General features: G+C 37.0%; 2 protein-coding genes across 4 annotated transcripts; one reads left to right on the top strand and one right to left on the bottom strand.

Annotated features, from left to right (window-relative positions):
* Positions 1-7,168: 7,168 nt before the first annotated feature.
* Positions 7,169-10,335, top strand: LOC110660383 (FCS-Like Zinc finger 10). Of its 3 annotated transcripts, none has more exons than XM_021818688.2 (3): positions 7,169-7,443; positions 8,609-9,688; positions 9,790-10,335. In XM_021818688.2, exons 2-3 carry the CDS (start codon positions 8,676-8,678, stop codon positions 9,941-9,943), a joined length of 1,167 nt encoding a protein of 388 aa, XP_021674380.2. In that variant the 5' UTR covers positions 7,169-7,443; positions 8,609-8,675; the 3' UTR covers positions 9,944-10,335. The 3 variants fall into 3 exon arrangements, with proteins under 3 accessions (XP_021674380.2, XP_021674381.2, XP_058005327.1); XM_021818689.2 differs by lacking the exon at positions 7,169-7,443 and adding an exon at positions 7,463-7,667; XM_058149344.1 differs by lacking the exon at positions 7,169-7,443 and having other exon boundaries at positions 7,690-9,688.
* Positions 10,336-21,358: 11,023 nt separating this feature from the next.
* LOC131183807 (uncharacterized) lies at positions 21,359-22,150 on the bottom strand. Its single transcript, XM_058154436.1, has one exon. The coding sequence runs from the start codon at positions 22,148-22,150 to the stop codon at positions 21,359-21,361; it is 792 nt and encodes a 263-aa protein (XP_058010419.1).
* Positions 22,151-22,285: the final 135 nt, after the last annotated feature.

Genomic DNA, 22,285 nt, shown 5'->3' with positions numbered 1-22,285 from the left:
TATTAGGGGATAATTATAACTTAAAAGACAATTAAAATAAAATGAAAATCAATTTTTTTACTTGGTCTTCTTCAAGTGTTGTAGCCTTCTTCCTCTCCTCTCTCTCTCTTTCCATTTCCACCTCCATTAAAGTTTGAATATAAGCTTGATTTCACTCAACAAAACCCTAAATTCCCCAAAATTAATCCATAAAAACTTGTTATCTTCACTTGAGGAGGCATTAGAAGAAGGAAAGAAAAGAAGAAAAGGAAGAAAGTGAAGAATTGAAAGTCAAGTGGAGGTTAGTAATTTAAGATGAAAATTTTAGTTTATTATTTGTGTGCTTAGCTCAATTAACCTAGAACTCAACTTAAAAATCAAAAGAAAACACCTATGGGGGATTGATTGGGATTTTGGCCAGCTAAATGTGGAGTTGGAATTGAATGAATTTGATGCATTTGAATGGTTGTTTATGTTGAATTATGTATGTAGACCATGGATACATATTTTGATTTCATTAGATATTAAATTTATGTATTTAGAATTCTTGAGCATGTAAAAATTTAGAGAAAAATTAGGGAATTGGTCAATTGATGAAATTGACCTTAGTTGAGTTGAGCAATGGTCAATTGGGACCATTTGTGATGTGTGTGAATTGGTAGAACCAAATTGTAATTCGGATTGGTTAGTGTACAGATTTTGGCAGCTTAACCTAGGTCCTTTTCAGGGATCAAAACTAAAAATTTACTAACCCAATTGGTGTGAGGCTAATTGGGAATGAAAACAGACACATAATGACATATTTTTCATTTAGGAACCATGCCCAGAAAATGACATTAGGATAATGAACAATTAGGTCAAACTAGGGTGTAGTGCACTGCCACTGTACCAAAATGACCAAATGAACAGTGTTTATTCATTTGGCCATGACATGGGCTATACAGGTCCAAATGACCTAAGTTTTGTGGCATTGGAAAGGTATGACATAGCACTACAACTTTTATGAAGAACACCAAATCAAATTCTGCCCATAATCCAGTCATTTTGCCACCCAAAGTTAGTGATCCAAAACTGTCAGAACCAAATTAAGTGCCCAGAAATTCTGGGTAGACCAATCCGGCCAGCCATATTCAAATGGCCATAACTTGGGCTACAAAACTCCAAATAGAGTGATTCAAAAAAAGGAATTAAAGTTAAGACAATAAGGAACAAGTTTTATGAAGAACACTTTGTGAAATTCCCACAGCAATATGACCAATGGAACAGTGCAAAACATGATATCAAATCTAGAAATTTTAAAATTGTACTTAAGAGACCTAAAATTTGAAGAAACAATCAAAACCAACAAATTTGACATCCAAAATGTGGTATGTGGGTATAAGTGGATTTCCCATACCTATTAAGCATAAGAAAGTCAACATATTGATATGAATAGTAACCCCGAAATGAAAATTTTCAAGAGCGTTAGTTTAAGCATATTGGGGCGAGAATTGAGCATATATGAATTAATTATTGGATTTATTGTAAGATAAGGTATTGAAACACTGTCAATTGTGTGTTTCAGCTAAAAAAACGGGGAAGGGACAAAGGACTGAGTCAAGGCCTGGAGGCGACTCATATCAGGTCTGTGTACAGTAATTTTTGTTTAAATATATTATTTTTGAAAATTTGATTTTTGAATTAATTATGAATTGTGTTGCCATTTATGATTGTGAATATGACTTTGGAAATTGACCAGATTTCTTACAAATTATTTGAATAAATTATTTTGAATTGATTTTGTATTCACACTTAGCATGACAGTAACACATCATTCCTCCTCCATTAATGTGGTTGAGATCATTCATTTTCCTCCCTCTCTGGCTTACCAGTTGAGGTCGAGATCGGATGAGTACTCATTAGCTAGCTAGCCACCTCCCTCATTGATTTCGATTAGTGTGGTTGTAGATTGCTTTGTCGTGGTGTACAACACGGCATTGATTGAAAATTTTGTGTCATGGCTTAAGATGTGTGTGGATTTACAACATTATGTTATTAAATTGTTTGACTAAAATTGTGTTATAATGAGTTGTGAAATTTGTGAAAAGAAATTGTGAATTGTTAATAAATATTTTACATTACGTATTTTACATTTTATTGTGCACCACTGAGTATTTTTTATACTCAGTGATAGCTTCTTTTGCTGTCGCAGATAGGGGCAAGGAAAAAATAGCAGAGTGAGCTGTTGATTTTGGAGACTACTCAGAGATTTTTGTACGAGTATTTGATTATACCCTTGTAATTTTTTGATGTAAATAATTTTGTAGTCATATGTACTTTTGTAACTGAGCAGTTGTACAGTCATATGTAATCATATTATCTTTTATTTTTTTTTTAATGTTTGTGAACTAAATTGTGAATGAAATCAAATATTTTAAATGCATGGTATATAACTTATTTTGGAAAAATTTGGGATGGCAATCTTATTTTGAATTGTGGAGATTTGATGGATTTGTGTTGACCGAGTGATTTGGTGATTGAGATTTGATAAAGTGCTATTATTTGAAGTGTTTTTCCACAGGTAAATTTTTGGTTTTTCTCAATTACTGTCGGCACTCTGCCGAAATTTTTCCAGAATTTACGAAAAAATAAAATGGACAACAATTTTAACTAATTTTTAATCTTCAATTAAATATTTTTAGTTCCTACCAAAAATGCTCACCACTTTCAAAAAGTAAGAAAATGGTTTTAAAATCCCTTGTAGTGTACTTAATAGGTTATCGGTAGGTGAAGTTCAGTAAGTTATTAAGTATACTACGTGATCATGTTACACCTTACAGGGAGGTAAGGTGTGACAATTGCTGTTAGCAATTGATTCACAAATCGGTTGTAAATAAAGAAAAAAAATTGGGCAGGAATTTGAAGGAAAAAAATTAGTTGCAAAATCAGTTATTTTTAATAATCAATTTGTAAATCGGCTGCAAATAAAAAAAAGTGCAAAATTTTTTTTGGGAAAAAAATCAATTGCAAAATCGGTTATAAAAACCGGTTGCAAATTGAAAAAAAAAATTTATATGAGAATTTTTAGATGAGAAAATTTAATAACTAATTTACAATTGGTTACAGAAATCGATTATTAATAACAACCGATTTTAGCAATTAATTCCAAATCGGTTGCTGATTTTTGCAGCCGATTGTAAATCGATTATTGACTCTAGAGCCAATTAAAATAATTTTTTAATCTAGCAATTGATTCTCTAAATCGATTTCTATTAGCACCAAATTTTAAAATCGATTGTTATTAGTAACATATTTTAGCAATCGATTTTTTAATCATTTATTAATAGCAACTGATTTTAAAATCCGTTGTCAATTGTATATTTAAAGTTTTTTTAATATCTATTAGTAATCGACTAAAAATATAATACTATTAGCAATTGATTTTAGCAATCAATTATAAATTAGTTGTTATTTAATTATTTTATTAAAAAAATCAGAAATTATAAATAAGTTGCTAAATTAATTGCTAAGAACAATTGATTTCAATTAATTACAATAATCAATTACAAAACTGATTGTTTTTTATTATAGTGTGTAACACATAATGTGGTATTTGCTTCTCTGTAACAATGACGAAGAACCACTTGATACCGTCGATATGGGAAACCACAACACTGAACAATATGTTAAGGGTGCCTGTTTGAAGCATTACATCTCTTTATGCATAATGTTTTCATGAATAATATTAGGTGTAACATGCTTTCCAATGGTATAAATCACAAATTTTTTTGAGCTAAAATGAAAAATTAACTTGTGGTTGTTCAAAAAATTTAAGAGTGAAAGCATAACATATGGTGGCAAAGTTAGATTAGAGAAGGAGAAGGTTGCATAGAAAGAAGACGATGATTGTGGAATTGGAGATTTAGAGATTGTCATTACGTGGAACTATAAAGATTTTTTTATTTTTTAATGAATGGCTATGATGGTATGGACTAAAAAAATTAAAGGTGATTAGTCCACTCGTTGAACTTATTGATATATCATTGCATGTGTTGTCAGTGTTGATGATATGCATTTTAGAATTGGGAATATTGTAAATTTGTATTCAAGTATTATAAAAAAAAAATTAAAAATTTTAAAGTGTAATAAATTTTTAAAATATTTAAGAATGCGGTAGGTTAAATTAAATAAGTTTGGAATGCATATATGCTTTTGCCATTTGAAAATTCAATTTCGCTACGTTATTTATTGGAAAAGTTTGATTAAATTTATTTTTAATTTTTTTATTTAAATTAATTTTAAATTTTTATTTTAAAATAAATTGAATTTAACAATAAAAATTATATGCTAGATTTTGTAATTTCTTAATTTAAATAAAAAAATTAAAAACTTATTTTTTAATTTCTAGATTAAATTTCTTTATTTAAGTTAAAAATCAAGAAACTTAATTTTTTTATTTTTAAATTTTGAATGAAATTGAGATAAAATTAAAAAATTTAAATTAATTTAAAAAAAAGAATGAAATAAATTAAACTTCATAAATAAAGACAGTAGTGAAATTTAGCTTTAAATTTTTTCCAAATCACTTAACTACAACAACTCCACCAAGACATCAATGGCCACTTCAACGTAAACCTCTCCAACAACATCCACAGTAGGGGCCAAGCCACCATCATCGATAGAGGAACCTATTGCAACGGAAGTTGTAGAAAAAAAAAAAAAAAAGCACATACGGACAACTCAACCAAAGTAAGGCAAAATGAAAAAGCCACCCAACCTAGCCGAACCTGTAGATGTGTAATCTCGGAGGAAACGAGTGAAGTATGTAGCAAGCACCGAATAAAACTAGGCCTGTAAACTATTGAACCATTGCCAGAAGCATCAGGAGATGGTGTGGCGATACACAGGGTCTCAATCTCATTTAGCTCAGCCTAAGGCAGTGACCAACAAAATACCTACACTTTCATTATGCCAGTCGATAAGGAGAAACCAAAAGAGTAGAAATTGATACTATTGATCGTCGATCTACACCTTTGAAACACAATAACCACATACCAACAAATCAAAAACTCCAAGCAAAACTATGCACATACAGTTGAAAAGGGGAAAGGGAATATCCAACCTTCAATGAGTGAAAGGATCATTTTCCTGTCCAGAGGGCAGGGGATGGCCACCAAGTTCTCTAAAAACCAAAGACTCTAGAGAGAATCAAGTGGATACTCTCTCATTGAAAGAGAAATTGCATGATTTCACAGTCACATGCAGCTTCGTCAAGTGATTTGAATTTCTGGAAAACAATCTCCCACTCTAGACTGTTGGATCAGCATAATAAAAATCGATGCGGGCGATTACACTTTTTATTGTAAATGGATGTTAAGTACGATGTTAATAAAAGGTAATTATTATTATTATAATTTTTAATTTTTTTAATATTATTTAAATATTTAAATAAATTAAATTAATTTTTTTATTTTATTAATATTTTTACTTAATATTAATTTTAATCATTTAAATTAATATTTATCTATATTAAAAATTAAAATTTATAAAATTAACATTTAATTCTATTTTTTAACTTTCTCTCAAGTGCATCGATGCATAAAATTGTTAAAAAAAAGCTGCCTCAACAAAACGACAACAGAAAACTGAAAATAAAAAGGTCCATGGGGCTTAATTAATGGGAATCATCACTAACGCTCACACGTGGTTGTGAGGTCCATTTCTGGGACCGACCAAATCATAGCTCGATGGAGATGTTTCACGCCGTCAGTTTACTGTTAGAATACTTCACCGTGATGATTTTTGCCTCACAAATTCCACTAACTTTTTTAATTCAATAAAATATAATAAACCAAGTGATAATTAATAAAAAAATATATAAAATATTTTTTACAAAATAAATGAAACCAGCGATGGATTTATGCAAACAAAGAAGTTTACTTATGAAAATGACAAATGGTATTTTAGATAAATTTAGCAATGATGATATAAAAGACACCAAAGATTAGGACATTAATTAAGTGTTTGAACATAACAAAATAAAATCTAATTATCATTATTATAACGTTTAAAAGTTTATTAATGGTAACATAAATCATACATATTTGTAATTAATGATATACACGTGGCAAATATTAACTACGCTAAAAGATTTGGCCAAGTGACATTGTGGATTTTATTTTATGGTATTGAAATCTTCCAAGGTTTAATTAATGCAACATTTGATATAAATCTGCCCATTTATTGTTGCACCTTTTGAAGTATTCATAAGTCTACTGCTATTAACTTATACGTAGGAATAATTAGAATTATATTGACAAAAGTCAGAGCCACTTCTACCGTTTAAAGGGTAAAAAAATTCTGGGATTTAAGTATTTTTATTTATTTATTTTTATAGTAAAAATAAAAAATATATATATCTTTACAGTCTTGTTTATTAATTATGTCCAACTCATTTTACTTCTATTAAAAAAATATTAATTAAATAAAATAATTCTTTGAAAAGTTTATCTTTTGCACAGAAAATTTAAGGCACCATTTTCGTGGACCCTCAACATTCAATTCCATTTGGACCCACCACGCTATCCATCCTTATATATATATTATTTTAAATCAAAAATAAAATTCATTCATATTAAAAAATGTTGTACAAATTAGAGTTCATAACGAATCAATTTAGTTACAACACAACAACTCTCTATATTTAAACCCAAAAATAAGGCTTACAACTTATACAAAAGATCTCTAAGTGAACCTGGTTGATCCAAAAAGAAATGGGCATGGATCATGAGAATGTTGCAGCGCCATTGGGGAATGATGGTGGCCAAATGGAAGAACAAGGATAAGATATGCCATTCAGTGGGCAAGAATGGCTATGATGCTTGAAAAGGTTGCAGCAGAACACTTATCCAGTCGTTTACCCTTAAATAACACGACCAAGCAATTCGACCAGAGCATGAAGATTGTATAAGTCAAATCACCTTTGCATGCGATAAGCCACTCATGGAGGGTTATCCCCAAAAAATTGAAAAAAAAAAAAAAAGTAGTTTTAATACATTGCATTTTCAGTGATCTGATTCCCACTATCTGAAGCCAGATTTGGGCTAGATTTGCAGTGTACAAGTTCATTGGGTGTGATCGCATTGTATAGAAAAGTTGCCCTGTCTTTAGCTATAAAACAAGGAATATACGCAGTTTAATACAATACTGTGTTCCATACGTATTTCTTCTCAATCATAAGAGAGAGAGAGAGAGAGAGAGAGAGAGAGAGGGGCAGGCAGGCTCTCAGAAGTCTCACTCTCAGTGCTTCACTGCTCAGAACTTAGAAGTGATAAAAATAAACTAAAATTAAAAAAAAAATAAAGCTAAAAGCAGAAATATATAGGGAGAGTTGTGTTTGTGCTTTGTCCACACATTATCTATGGCTCTGCTTGCATTTGAGTTTCTGTCCGGCCCTTCTTTGAAGTTTTAAGAGGGGAAACCCAGGTAGGTTTTCCATGTTTTTCCTATTTTCCTTTCTTTTGGAGCTTATAGCGATGATCCATTTTACGCATTAGTTCTTGGGTATTTTTAAAGTTTCAAACTTTGGCTTCTGTCGAAGTCATACTCCAATTTTTTTGTTGTCAGATTATTTTACTTGGTTTTTAGTGTTTGTGAGGTTATTTTTGATGCATGATGTGGATCTCTACACTGTAAACATTGATCTAATGGTAATTTTAATTTTTAAGCACCTTTTGAGGAATTTTAGGGATAAAATAATCAAATTTTCTGTTAAGGTCTTTCAATCCTTTGCATCCTTTACTTTTTGTGAATGCTTGATTTTGATTGATTTCTTATGGGTATCTAAATCTTTGTGTTTTATGGCACAAGTGATGCATTTGATCCTTTTAGTCATTCAATAACACATTTTATAGAAACTTCTCTGCTATAGGTTCTTTGGGTAAAAATGTAAAGCAGTTCCTTTGTTGTTTGACTTCTCTCTCTCTCTATGGGGAAAGGGAATGAGAGTTGGGGGATTCTTGATCTTCCTGTTATCTGGAGTCTAGACTCTTATCCATCTTGATGATTAATACGCGTAGATTTCCAAATATATGCTTGCTTTTAGCCCTCCTTTGTGTGTGAAAATACTATAAACTAATGTTTCTCAAGCCTTTGCCCTGCATGATTAAATTGTTGCATGATCATGACTTGCAAGTTTGCTAATTGCTATTACTTATTATTATAGTTTTATTGTTGATTTGCGATTAAGAAATCTTTATGTCTCCTTTTATGTTCTCTTTAATGATCTGCAGTTATAGGATCCCTGGTCCTGAGTTTATGAACTGGTTTCCGGGTATTTAAGCTCTTTTGTTTTTATTGATTATAGATTATATCGTTCAGGACCTTTATGAGTATATGAGAGAGGTTCCACTGTCGATACCTTGTTTTAAATGTGGTTCTCAGATGTCATTCAAAGCTCATAAATGTTTCAAAATCATTTTGGAGTTTTACTGTGACCAAAGATTTGTCATCATTGGGGGGCAATTTTGTGATATCTTGTTCATTGATGGACGTCTCTTCTAATAAATTCTTGATGGTTTTCGCACTATTTCTATTGATTTTGATGCGTTCTACTTTTCTTTGATTTTATTAACTTCAACTGTTACGGCAGGAAATTGCCAGTCTTTACTTCAACCATTGAGGGGCTCTTTAATGATGCTTACAAATAGAAGCAGAATATGATAGAAGGAGCATGCACGTTCAATCTAATGGCTGATTCTGCTTCAGAGTCCCATTGCCAATCTGATGCATCAGGCCTGAGACACATAAGCAGCACATTTTTCAATTTTCCTGGTTTCTTTGTGGGGTTTGGTTCAAGAGGTTCATCAGATTCTGACTCAATTAGGAGCCCTACATCTCTTGATTTCAATTTTTTCTCCAATCTTAGTAACCCGTTTAGCCAAAAGTCCCCACGATCACCAACCCAAAATGGCCATCAGAAGAAATGGGATTGCAGTAAAGTAGGTCTCAGCATCATAAATTTACTAGTTGATGAAACCAAACCAGCTGGTGAAGTTCTTAATTCACCAAAGAGGAAGAATATAATATTTGGATCACAGATGAAGACTGGTTATTCTGTGAGATCCAAATCTTTGCCAAGAGACTACATGCTTTTGCTACAATCACAAACCAAAACTCCTAACCCCAAATTAGGTAAATCAGACTCTGATGCTGTCTTTGGGAATGATGGAGTCCGGTTGGAACCTAAACCCTTTGAAATCTCTTCTCCAATTAGCTTATCCCCCACATCCCCTTTGAGTTCTAAAAAGTTTTGTTCCGAGAATAGAACCACTACTATAACAAGTTTACCACAGTTTAGTGGTGGATGTACACAAACAGATAATTCTTCGGAAATAAAATCAAGTTCACTTCCTGTACCCATTGGCTCTAGCCATGGGTGTGTAGGTTCTCTCTCTGCACGTGAGATTGAGCTTTCTGAGGATTATACCTGTATAATTTCTTATGGTCCAAACCCTAAAACAACTCATATTTTTGGTGACTGTATTTTGGAATGTCACACAAATGAGATGTCCAATTTTGACAAAACACAAAATCTGGGCTTTGAATTGCCTCAAGAGGCTAACTGCCTGGAAGTGGAGGGTCCAACTTCTCACCCATCTGATGAGTTCTTGAGCTTCTGTTACTCCTGCAAAAAAAAGTTGGAGAAGGGAGATGACATTTATATCTACAGGTATGCCATAAAAATTCTGTGAATGAAGTGCCTTACTTCTGATTCTGACCATTGAATCTAATTTAAATCATGGACATCTTGTGGCTTTTGATGTTTTGTAGAGGTGAGAAAGCGTTTTGCAGTTTTGATTGCCACTCTGAAGAAATTTTTGCTGAGGATGAAATAGAGAAAACTTGTGACGATTCCCCCAAAAGCTCTCCTGCATCTAGCTACCATGAAGATATTTTCCTAACAAGTATGCCCAGTGCTATGTAATGGGCTGATGTTACTCTCCAATCATGCTTTCATGTCTTGGTGATAAACAATCGGATCATCTGTTTTGAAAGAGCTGTTTATGTGTATCTGTTGCAGCCTTGGATGATTTCTATGGTGAATCTTGCTGTTTTCTGATTGTGTTTCAGCTTTCATGGTATTGGTGATTCCTAGGTAGCAAAAAGCATAGAGTTTTTATTTTGTAGTCGAGGCATAAACATTGTCGTAGATTTTTGTTGTTCTATGTTTTCAATTAGATGGGTTAGAAGTGGCCAGGAGCCCTCACTCATCAGTTCTCTTTCCATTTTCTTTGTATTGCATTTATCAAGAGTTGATGTAGTCGCCTTCTGTTCCTGTTGAACTCATTATTAAAGCTTTCAGCATTATCCAGCAAATGACATTCTCTAAAATATTCTGTTGGTGAAATTTTGATCGATCAAATTTCTCTTTAGCGGTTCCCATTTTCTGACAAATAGCATCTTCAGTGGCCAGCTTCTTGCTATGTTGCAATTTGAGTGAACTGCTCTGTTCTCTCTATTCATGTCAAGTATCATATCAAAGAAAACATGTGGCTTTCTATTTGTTCATGTATAGCCTTTTCGGCTAAATCTTAACACAAATTTGTGTCATCTGATGGGCAAAGTTGGAGATGTGCTAAAACCGGGTCGACCTTCTGAGTGCTAGTTTGGCATTGTCGGCTGAGGCTTTGCACAAAAGCTGAGAACACAAAACAGATAAGGCTTTGTTTGTGATGCTTTTTTTGTGAAGCTGCTTTCTTTTTGTGAAACTATCGTTGCAAAAGCAGCTCCCCTCACTGTCAATATCTCCCTAAGCATGAGAAAGGATCCTTTTTGTTAGTGATTTTTGCAAATTTGGAACAACCAAATCTTCATTCTTTTAAGAAATACCAAATTGGTGGGCAGCCACTTTCTTGAAAAGGGCAGCATTAGTGGTCCAGTGGAATTGTCCGATATTGGGGAGCCTCGAGTCACGCACGCACAAACACTTGCTAGTCAATGGCTAGGAAAACCAACCATTTAAACTTCGAAGTGGTAATGGTACAGGTAGTGGGCGGCTCATTTACATAAATTTTAGATATTAAAAACAGTAGACCACACTGCTAATGGAATAATAAAAATTTATCTTAAAATATTTTTCTTAGTATAACTTATATAGTAATAAACCCGAGAGAAAATATATGCATATAATGATGTATATCATGATTAATGAACCAAACCCACCAATTTGATGATAAAAAATTAAGAGATTTTGAGAGATTACAGTGAACCATGAAATTATGCCCTTTAATGATAATAATAATATAATAATCATGACTCTCCTAAACAAAGAAGAGTGGTTACCAACCTTATAAAATCTTTCTTCTTATCACCCAAACCATGTCAAATAAAGTGTAAGATTCTTATATGCATATAAAGAAAGTACAAATAAAGCCAGGATGATGGTATGTTCAAACCTTCAAATACCCTTTATAAAGAACAAAATGAAATGAAATAAGTCTCTTTTGATATGTTGCAGTTAATTAATTAAATTAATTAACCTTTGGACTTCAATAGTTTTGATTCTTTCTCCATTTTATGTAGAAGTGAAGAGAATAAACTGACCAATATAGAGATGTAATATGAATATGTCAATGTTATTCCAATTTTCTAAGCCCTATTTTTTTTTTTTTTTAAGAATATTCCAAGGCCTAGCATGTAAGGTGTGGATGTGAGTGTTTTTGTTGGTAACTAAACTTTGGTATTTGTCTTATCTTATAGGCCGATTAATTAGCTTATAAGTTTTAAAAATAAGTTTGTTCATTTATTTAAAATATTTTTTAGCTTATAAACTAAACAATATTAATTAGTTAAATTAATTTAATTAGTTGGTAAAATGTTTGCTATATGTATATAATTTGAATTATATTTATATTTTTATTTAAATTGTACTAATAAAATTAAGAAAGTAAATGAATTATTCATTCACAAGTTAAGCTTTTTGAACAAAATGGTTTCTCTTTTTTTATATGATTATTTGATGTACAAGGTATCTATTTATATACATAGAAAAATGATACTGGTAAATCTACAGATTCCTTAATATCCTTGATTTTATATGATGATCCTTGATTTGCTCCATGAATTTATCTGACTTCTTGATTGGATCCAGCTATTGATGTTATCAGCCCCCCTTCAAGCTGGAGATTGGATGTGCTTGTAGCTCAATTAATCCCAGCTTGGACACAAGAACAGAAAAGGAAGGACCGCCGAGGCTTTTGGTGAAAATATCAGCCAGTTGATGTTGGGCTGGAACATGCTGAGGTTGAATGAGGTCTTTTGTGATTTGCTCCCTGACGATATGACAATCAATGTCGAGATGTTTGGTTCTTTCATGGAAGATTGGATTGGATGCGATGTAAAGTGCTGCTTTGTTATCACAATATAGTTTGACAGGAAAAGTGCGTATTTGGAAAGTTTGAAGTAGATATGATAGCCATTTTAGTTCACAAATTGTAGAAGCCATGCTTCTATATTCGGCCTCAGCGGAAGAGCGGCTCACAGTGGGTTGCTTTTTAGACTTCCATGAGACTAGTGATTGACCAAGGAAAATGCAAAAACCCGTGATGGAACGCTTGGTTTCAGTACAAGAGGCCCAATCAGCGTCGCAAAACGCTTTCAAAGTACTAAGATCATTATCTGCTAGAAAAAAGAGCCCTTTACTTGGGCAGCCTTTGAGATATCGAAGAACATGAATTGTTGCGTTCCAGTGGACCTATCGAGGTTGTTGCATGTATTGACTAAGCTGTTGCACAGAGAAAGAGAGGTCTAGTCGGGTGAGATTAAGATAAAGTAACTTCCCAACCAGCCGTCTATATGTGTCTGGGGCAGGGAGTAGCTCACTTGTTTTGGAGGAAAGTTTCATGCCTCGCGGTAGTGGTGTTTGAGCAATTCTTGCATCATTGAGGCCGAGATCAGTCAAAATGTCAAGAATATATTTCCTTTGGCAAAGGTACAGTCCAGCAGTAGAGCTAGCCATTTCAAGTCCTAAGAAGAATTTTGCAATACCTAGGTCCTTTTTTGTAAAAGCTTTATCAAGGGATGCCTTGGTGTGGAGAATATCGTCCTCACAAGGTCCTGCAATTAATACGTCATCTACGTAAACTATCAAGGCAAGAAAATGAGCTCCAGTACCTCGTGTGAACAGGCAATCGTTGTGAGAGCATTGAGTGAAACCAAACTAGATTAGTTTGCATGCAAATTCCTTATTCCACTGACGGGCAGCTTGCTTTAGCCCGTATAAGGACTTCTTAAGCTTGCACACTTGTCCTGGTGTAGCCTTTGTATAGCCGGGTAGGGGTAACATGTAGAGCTCCTCTTCAATGGTTCCATGGAGATAGGCATTGTTAACGTCTATTTGATGAATGGGCCAACCAAAAGAAGTGGCTATCGCAAGGAAAAGTCGAACAGTGACCAACTTGGCTACAGGGCTAAAGCTGTCAGTATAGTCAATGCCTTCTAGCTGGTTAAAGCCTTTTGCGACAAGACGTCCTTTATATCGGTCCACACTACCATCTTGATTATATTTGATTCTGAAAACCCATTTAGATGCGATGGGTTTTTTATGTGTGGGATGAGGAACCATGTCCCATGTTTGATTGAGCTCTAATGCATCAAGTTCTTGTTGTATGGCTTGAGTCCAGTTTGGATCTATTTTTGCTTGCTCATATGTAATAAGTTCGTGAGCTAGTGATACTGCTGCAATAAACTCAAGGTGATTGTGATTGAAACAAACATTAGAAAAGTGAAATGGGTGTTGATTATGGTTACCTGAGTCATCCGCCAGACTGGGTGAGTTACTGTTGGCAAATGGGAAGGATGGATTAACATCAACTGTTGCCACATAGTCATTCAACCAAGCAGGACGTATATGTGTGCGTGAGCTTCTTCTCATGATTGGAGCTGGTTCTGAAGCAGTGGTATTTTTTGTTTGGGGAACATTGAGCTCATAGTCAGTGGAGGTGTTAGGTATCTCATCTTCTGATATTGGGTAAGGAGAGGGTGTTGATGCTGGTGTTTGGTGGATTAATTTGTAGGGGAATATATGCTTATGAAACTTGACGTCTCTGGACATATATATGGTTTGAGTTTATAGGTCCATGAGTTTATAGGCTTTATAGCCCATAGCATGCCCTAGGAAAATGCTTTTGATCGCTCGCGGCTCAAACTTAGTTTTGGATGGCTTTGTGTTGGTGCCATAACATAGGCACCCGAAGGTTCTCAGTATTTGATAATCTGGTGGTTGAGGATGGAGAACTTCATATGGACTTTTCCAATTAAGGACTGCAGTGGGCAGTCTATTGATGATGTAGGTGGCATGGAGGATGGTATGTCCCCAAAACTTCTGTGGTAGAGGGCCCTCGCAACTTGAAGTAGATGTTTATGCTTTCTCTCAATGACTCCATTCTGTTGTGGGGTGTATGTGCAGGTGTCGCAAGGGATTTTGCGGTCGCCTGGACGATCACTCACCGAAGTGGGAAAGAGTGAGGAGTCGCCACCTTAGTTTTGAGGGAAACTAAAGAAAACCATTAGAGAAGTTAAATAAAAAAAATGAAACCACTTCAAGACAGAGATTCTAGGTTCGGGGTCCGTAAACGGGTGGGGAAGGTGTTAGGCACCCCACCTCGTCCCTTAATAAGGGTAAGTAGACTTAATTTCTCGTTCTTCATAAATTAGTTAAGAGGGCTCGGATGGAAATGTTAATCCTTTTGTCAAAAGGAAATTTTGATATTTCACTAAATTCGGATCACCCAGATACATAAGTAAATGAGACAACCTTAGTGAGTTGACGTCGCGAATCATTTTTGGTTTTGAGATTATTTTGCGTACAGGTTAAGATTTGGTGTGAGAATCGGATAAGAACTCTCCTCCGATCTCTTTTAAAATTTTGGGTGGAGACCGGATAAGAACCCTCCTCCGTTCTCCTTTGAATATTTATTAGAATTTTGTGGGGAGACCGGATAAGAACTCTCCTCCGATCTCTTTTAGATAGTTATTAAAATTTTGAGTTAAGACCGGATAAGAACTCTCCTCCGATCTCTTTTAGATTATTTATTAAAATTATGAGTTGAGACCGGATAAGAACTCTCCTCCGATCTCTTTTAAATAGTTATTAAAATTTTAAATTGAGACCGGATAAGAACTCTCCTCCGATCCCTTTTAGATTAACAGGAGCCAGAAAGGGACTTTTCCGATCTCCCGAATTTTAATTTCAGCTACATGTCATAAGAGCCTAAAACTAAGGATTCTGGCATTCAAAGATGCTGGGGATAAGGCTTCTGGATACCTTGTGACTAAGCGGGGAATACTAAACTTGATTTACCGACCTTTCATGTAGTCATTTTACCAATGCCTATTAATATCCGCTCTATTCTGTTTCGTTTACTTTGGTTTTATTCTACTTTATGGAATCTTGCCGAATTGCCGTTTACATCAGCTTAATAGTTTAGCTATTTTCCTGACGTGTTATTCAAGTTCTCTCTTTTAAAAGAGACCCTTAAGTTGCAGTTACCTACGTTTTACCCAACCACTTACACGCTACTAGGAGCTAAAAACTTGCATTCAGAAATGACGAAGATTAATAAAATGATGGACTGATCACTAAAGAGATAATTTGAGAGTAACGTTCTTTGGGATTCTTTTGTACAAAATGAACTTGGAGAAAGTCGCATGCGTAAGAAGAACAAAGAAAGTGCGAAAAGTAAACGTAAACAGTTAATAAAACAGCAATATGAGCTCTTACCTGTGAGGAGCCAAATCTATTGAAATAACTGCGGGATGACGAATAGTGATAAAACAGCGGACTGATTAGCCTGAGGGCCGATGTTCATCGTGAACTGAAGGTTGCTTAGCTAAAATGCGATCAGATTAAGATAAAAAAAACGAGTGAAAGGAAGTTGAGCTTGGGTAATGGGAATGAAAACAGAGAAGATAAATGGCTGAAAGTGAGAGTGTGACCAGATAATGAACAAACTGAAAATGTAGAGTTCCAGTATTCAGAATCCTTTTCAAGAAAACACTTCAGAAAACTAGTTTCAAAAGTCTTTTAATCAACACTCCTAAGTAGCAGAGTAACAAGCTGAATGAAGTTTCAGAGTTCCTCCGCTATAATAACTACCTCTTTTTTTTGCCCGTCCCCTGAACAGTTTTTCATGCAGGTATTTATAGGAATCGGGTGCTCCCCATGAAGGGTCAGGATTTATTTTGAGGGAGATGGAGGGTCAAGATTTCGAAGGACATGATCGGATGTTCAGGAATTAAAGAGAATCAAAATGAATGGTTGAGATCATTCTTCAGAATATTTGTCCTTTTCTTCTTTCCATCTGACGGTCTTGAATCCTCTTGTCTGGAACGATCTGAGGGCTAAGAGCGAAAGACGCTGGTATTGTCGTCTTCTCTTTTGATCCAATGGTTCTGGGTTCGTCCTTACAAGTGAGATCAACGGTGGAGATTGGGATGTACAGGACTGTCATGACATGCTCTGGCATTTGTTAGCATTGTGGGCGATTCTCAGGCATGCGGTGGAGATCTCGTCTGCCACGCTTTAACTACCTCGGCTCTGATTCTGACGACGGTTATTGGGATTTGTCTTATTCTTTTTGTCTTCCGATCCCTCCCCCTTCTCGATCTTCTTGACACGCTCCTATTCCGATCTCTCATGCTGATCTCCTATCTTCCGATCTCCATTATCCCTTAATCAGCCTGGGTCCGGTCAAAGCATTAATTGCACCTCGATTCCCGAAGCGTCCGCTTCGTTTTCTGCTCAGCAATAAATGCCCATTTTCCCCCTATATATACCCCTGACGACAGAGACATTTCCTTCATCTGATTTTCCTCTCTTCCTTCTTACTTCCCAGTTCTAGCTGCTCCGGCGGAAGTTCCGGCTATAACCGTGGCTTTGATCCTTTTCCGATGGGCTTCCTTACTCCTCGACTGAAAATTTACGACCCCGGTGATTGCATAACCTTGTCTGATGATGGTGAGAGGATTGGGTTAATTGACCGATCTGGGTTGCGGACCTCGACCGTGCCGATCCCGAGTTGTTCAACTGGCATAATCGACAAACTGATTTTGGCCGAGCAAATTGCTGATGCTCCGCTGACCCTTGGCGGTTGCTTCCTCAAGTTCATTCGGCTTCTCACCACATTGAGTGTTCCGACAGCGGTTTCTTCCCACATTGGGTGTTCCGACAGCGGATTAAGCTTCCGGTCGGCGACATCCTTGGGATCAGTTATAAACTTGGGCCTCTTTAGATAGGATGTTCCGCTGATCCTTAGATCGGCCTTTTGATGTAATCAGATCTCTAATGTATTCCGATCCTTAGAGATCGCCCAAATGATGTAATCCGTCAATGTAATCAGATCTCTAGAGATCGCCCAAATGATGTAGTTAGACCTTTATTGTAATCCGATCCCTAGAGATCGCCCAAATGATGTAATCCGATCTTTTGGAAATAAAAATCTTGTTTCTCCAATTATTATCCTTTTGATTATTTTCCGATCTCTGGTATATTTGTCCGATCTGGTTCCTAACAAAACGACTCTTAACTAATCCTTTATTCAAAATATTCAACTTATTATGCCGATCTCCAGTTAACCGATCTCGGAATGTTCGAGAGACGTGTCAGAACAGCTGGCGAATCCCGTTAATCGATGCACTGCCTGGAACCTCGTGAGCATTAAATGCTCGGACTAGTATAAATAGGGGTGGGGGGTTAGTCATTCGCTCCTGTATGTCATTTTCAACCTCTTGCTCACAACTTCAAAGTTCTCTCATTTTCTCAAGTTCCTCCGACGCCGATTAGACTCCGGTAAGGGCTTTGATCTTCTTTTTAGTTTAAGTTCTTTATTTCTTTTGAAAATGAGCGGTGCCGAAGGTCAGAGAGCGACGAGCCCTCCTTCCATCCAATTCTCGTGGTCCTCTGATGAAGAAGAGGTAGTCGGGCCAAGCGTTCAACAAGAACCTCCCAGGGTCTCCGTTCCAGCTCAGGGGCGGATTGCACCATCAAGGCATGCACCTTCTTCAGGGAGAGAGACTCTCCCTATGGACGAGCTGCCATCGATCTTGCGAGAATCCGATCTGCAATCATTTAGCCAGGAATACAATATTCGTCCTGATTCGTATGAACTCCTCCAGTGTCACGGCTATCACCGAGCCGATTACTTCTTTGAAGAGAATGATAGGGTTATGGTATACGAGGAACAGTTAAAGGCCGGTCTTCGGTTCCCTCTAGATGACTTCTACAAGGAGGTCCTAAAACTTCACCGAGTGTGCATTGCTCAAGTTCATCCTAACTCGTGGCGGATCTTGGTAGCCTTCCGAGGCCTATGCCGAGCTAAGGGAATCAGACCTACGGCTAAGGTGTTCGCCGAACTGCACAGGCTAACTCGCCGAAAGGACGACGAGCACTGGTTCTTTCAGGCGAAGCCTCATTGCGGGCTCTTCACCGATCTGCCCTCCTCCCTTAAAAATTGGAAGAACCGCTTCTTCATTCTGAGGAGCAAAAATCCGACCTGCTTTGAGGACTTCCCCCGTAGCTGGTGGCACCAGGGGCCCTTGCTTCCGAAGCGCATTACCCTGAACCAGGAGGAAAGCTTAATAGTGATGGATCTGAAGAGTCAGGCTGCCACTCAAAAGTATTCCTGTTTAAATGCGGTGACTGCCGAGCTGCACCATTGGACGATTCAGTTGATCACCGGCCAAGATAGCGAACTTCCGCTCTCTGACCTCGGCATTGGTATTTTCTATATCTCAGATCTCAGGACCTTAGCGATCTCACTGACCTCTTCTTTGTGCAGGTATGGCGGGTGGTGAGGGTTCTAGGAAGCGAAAGAAAGAAAGAGAGATCTCCCGGAAAATAAAGGAGATGAAGCGTTCGGAAATGCTTCGAACACCCGGTCATGAACCTGGGGAGATACAAAGAGACCCGCCTCAACCTTCGGGTTCGCCGATCGCAGAAGCTGTCCGATCTCCTCTTAGATCGGAAGAGCAGCCTCCACCTCTTCCAATTGTTCCAAGCACAGAAAGGGGTCCTTCTCAATCTTCTATGAGGGCCTCTTCTCGTGGCGCTCAAATACTGATCGACTCCCTGAAGAATAATCGGACTGTTCGGGAGAACCCCGGTTTTGCCAAAGTCTTGGGGTCTACCATCTGCTTTCGGGAGGATCGAGACAGACTGTCCCCGGGCAACCTTGACGATATCTTGACCCGATCCATGAGCCTGAACGTGGAGTGTCTGGTGAACCAGACCATAGTTCGGGAAAAGGCTCATCGCCTGGGTAAGGAGATTGAGAAGAAAAATCAGGAAGTAGCTTCCCTCCGATCCCAACTCTCATCCGCTCAGGATTATATATCTCAAGTTGAGGGGCGGGCGAAGTTCCATGAAGACAAGCCGGCCGAACAGAATCATATTCTGGCTGAAAAGGATCGTGCTCTCGGGGAAGTCCAGGCGCTTCGGGCCAACGAAGCTTCTCAGGTCGCTCAACTTATCGAGGAGCTTAAGGCGAAAGACGAAGAAATGGTGACAGGGATAGCTGGTGCCTATGTGAATGCTCACAAGGACCTCTTGGCCGAACTCCAGAAGCGTTACCCTGAAGAGGACTTCTCTTGGATGGCCGACCTGACTCCTGGGGGCGAGGGTGAGGATAGTGAAGAGGAGGGAGAGGAAGAGCAAAATGTAGATCAGGCTGGGGGTGATCCCCCAGCTGAATAACTTGTACAAATTTTACAATGAAATGAAATAGAATGCCTTTTTGTTCGATGAATGGTTGTGATCGGAAAATTTCTAAATCCTTGTTTGTCTGAGTATATTGAAATAACTGGAGGCGATTATTATCCTAAGTGTGAGAGATCGGAAAACACAGTATGAATGAGATTGGTAAGGAACCAACGTTAAACAGAACTTAATTGAAAATTTGGCTTGAACATTTAAGATCGAGATCATCATTGAGCCGGAATGAAACCTTTGATTATTCCTAAGGAAGATCGGCAATAAAACTGGTAAGAAAAGATCAAGTGTCAGTTCATTTTGTTTGTCAACAGAGATCATGAATATACTTGACTGGTCCGGAGATTCGACAATGGGTTTGGGCTTTGACCGATGTGAGGACTTAGCATTGATTTAATCCTTTGTGAGGAGAGATCGGAAATGTAATTATCTAACAAAGAGAGATCGGAAATGTAGTTAGCTGTCAAAGGAGACTAAGTACTGGGGATCGGTTTCAAAGTCTCATTGATTTTGGGGATCGGCCAAAATATGGTGTCTACAGCAGGTCCTTTGGTGTAAGATACCATTTTGAACAAACAATTGTTCACATTCTTGGTTGATAAATTTAGTCCCGTTATCTGTTCGTATGATTTTCACAGTGCCTTCAAAGTAGTTCTTGATGAATTGTAAGAATGTTGCGATGGTGGAGGGAACTTGAAATTTATCAGCTAGTAAGTATGTCCAGGTTGACTTGCTATAGTCATCCACGATGGTGAGGAAGTAGGATGCGCCTTGCAAGGACATGATCTTATATGGACCCCATAGATCGAGATGTAATAGTTGGAAAATGGCTAAGCTGTTAATGGTACTTTTTGGAAAAGGCAACCTTTGTTGCTTAGCCAATGGACATATATCACAATCAAAATGATTTCCATTGAATTTTATTTTGGCAATATGAGAAAATGTAGACTCAGATGCATGCCCGAGCCTTTGATGCCACAAATAGGAGTCATTGACATGACTTGAAATTGCATTGACAGAATCTCTACAATTATTTGAAAGTTGACATAGTTCCTCAAATGTAGTGAGCACAGAGGGATGTCGAGCTTGGTTGAATGAGCTTGTGACAAGCTTATATAGTCCCTTGTCCATCCTTCCAATTGCCAATAACTTCCTAGTCCAGGGGTCCTGCATATAATAATGATTATTAGTGAAGAGAATAGGAATTTGCGAATCTTTAGATAATTGGTGAATGGACAAGAGGTTATGTTTGAATTCAGGTATATAAATCACATTTTGTAATTTCAAATGTGGATGTAACTCCACGGTTCCTATATGGGTAATTTTTTTGGTGGAGTCATCAGGTAGTTGAACAAAATTGTGTGATTTTTGGGGCGTAAGAGTGGTAAAAAGATTTCGATCACAACACATATGAGTCATTGCACCACTATCAATAATCCATTTACCATCTTTACATAAAGTAGAGGTGTGAGAACTCTTACCAGCGAAGTTAGGGAAGTCGACACAACCAGCTTCATGATCGATTTCACCTTTCAATGCTTTCATGATTTCTTGCTGGATCAAGTTAGTGAGATTTGGGTTGTTCCAATCTCCAGAATGTTTGCCTTGTTCAATGGATTCATCTGCTATACTTCCCTAAGAAGTTGTATTTGCTAGATTAGCAGATGGTGTGGTTCTTCGTCCTTTATACCATTCCGGGTATTCAATGATTTTAAAGTAGCTTTCCGAGAAGTAGCTGGTTGTCTTACAATGCTCACAGTATTTATCCTCTTTCTTGATTCCATCCTTCCTTTTGTTTTGATTTTTGTTGCCTTCATGGATTCTTTTGGAGCTCAATCCTTTTGCCAGCATGGCTAGGGATGATTCGGTGCTGTCAAGGGAAAAAGTGTTGATCTCTCTCTGTTTTTCAACTTGCAAAGCCATAGAGTAGGCTTTGTTGACAGGTGGGAATGGGTCCATGAGCAGAATTTGGTTGCGGACATGGTCATAAGATGGGTTCAATCCCATAAGGAACTGAATCAATTTTGTATTATTTTCCATCTCTGCAATTTCCTTTGAGGCTTCACATTCACAAACTGGAAATTGCTCGAGACAAGCTAGTTCATCCCAAAGCTTTTTGAGCTTAGTGAAGTAATTTATGAGAGACATATTACCTTGGCTAAGAGAGCATATCTCTCTGTTGATTTGATATATCAAGGGACCGTTGCTTTCACCAAATCTCTGGGCAAGCTCATCCCATAAATCCTTGGCAGACGATGCATATAGAAAAGCTTCTACTATTTCTTTTGACATAGAACTTAGTATCCAAGAGATGACCATGCTGTCGACCTTGAGCCATTTCTCAGAATCTGGAGAGGTATCTACTGGCTTTTTGCATGTGCCATGGATGAACCCAAGTTTATCTTTGGCCCTTAATCCGATCAACATGGATCGACTCCAAGTGAGGTAATTATCGCTAGTGAGAGGGACGTTGATTAGTGACATGCCTGGGTGATCAGAATTTGATAAGGTGAACTGGTCATGTTCTGTTTCTTTCTTGGATGTGTTAGCCAAGGTGGAGTA

The sequence above is a fragment of the Hevea brasiliensis genome, chromosome 1 (genome assembly GCF_030052815.1).
Source record: "Hevea brasiliensis isolate MT/VB/25A 57/8 chromosome 1, ASM3005281v1, whole genome shotgun sequence".
Classification (NCBI taxonomy): domain Eukaryota; kingdom Viridiplantae; phylum Streptophyta; class Magnoliopsida; order Malpighiales; family Euphorbiaceae; genus Hevea; species Hevea brasiliensis.
The sequence above is the reverse complement of the archived record's forward strand: the minus strand, read 5'-3'. Positions and strand labels throughout refer to the sequence as shown.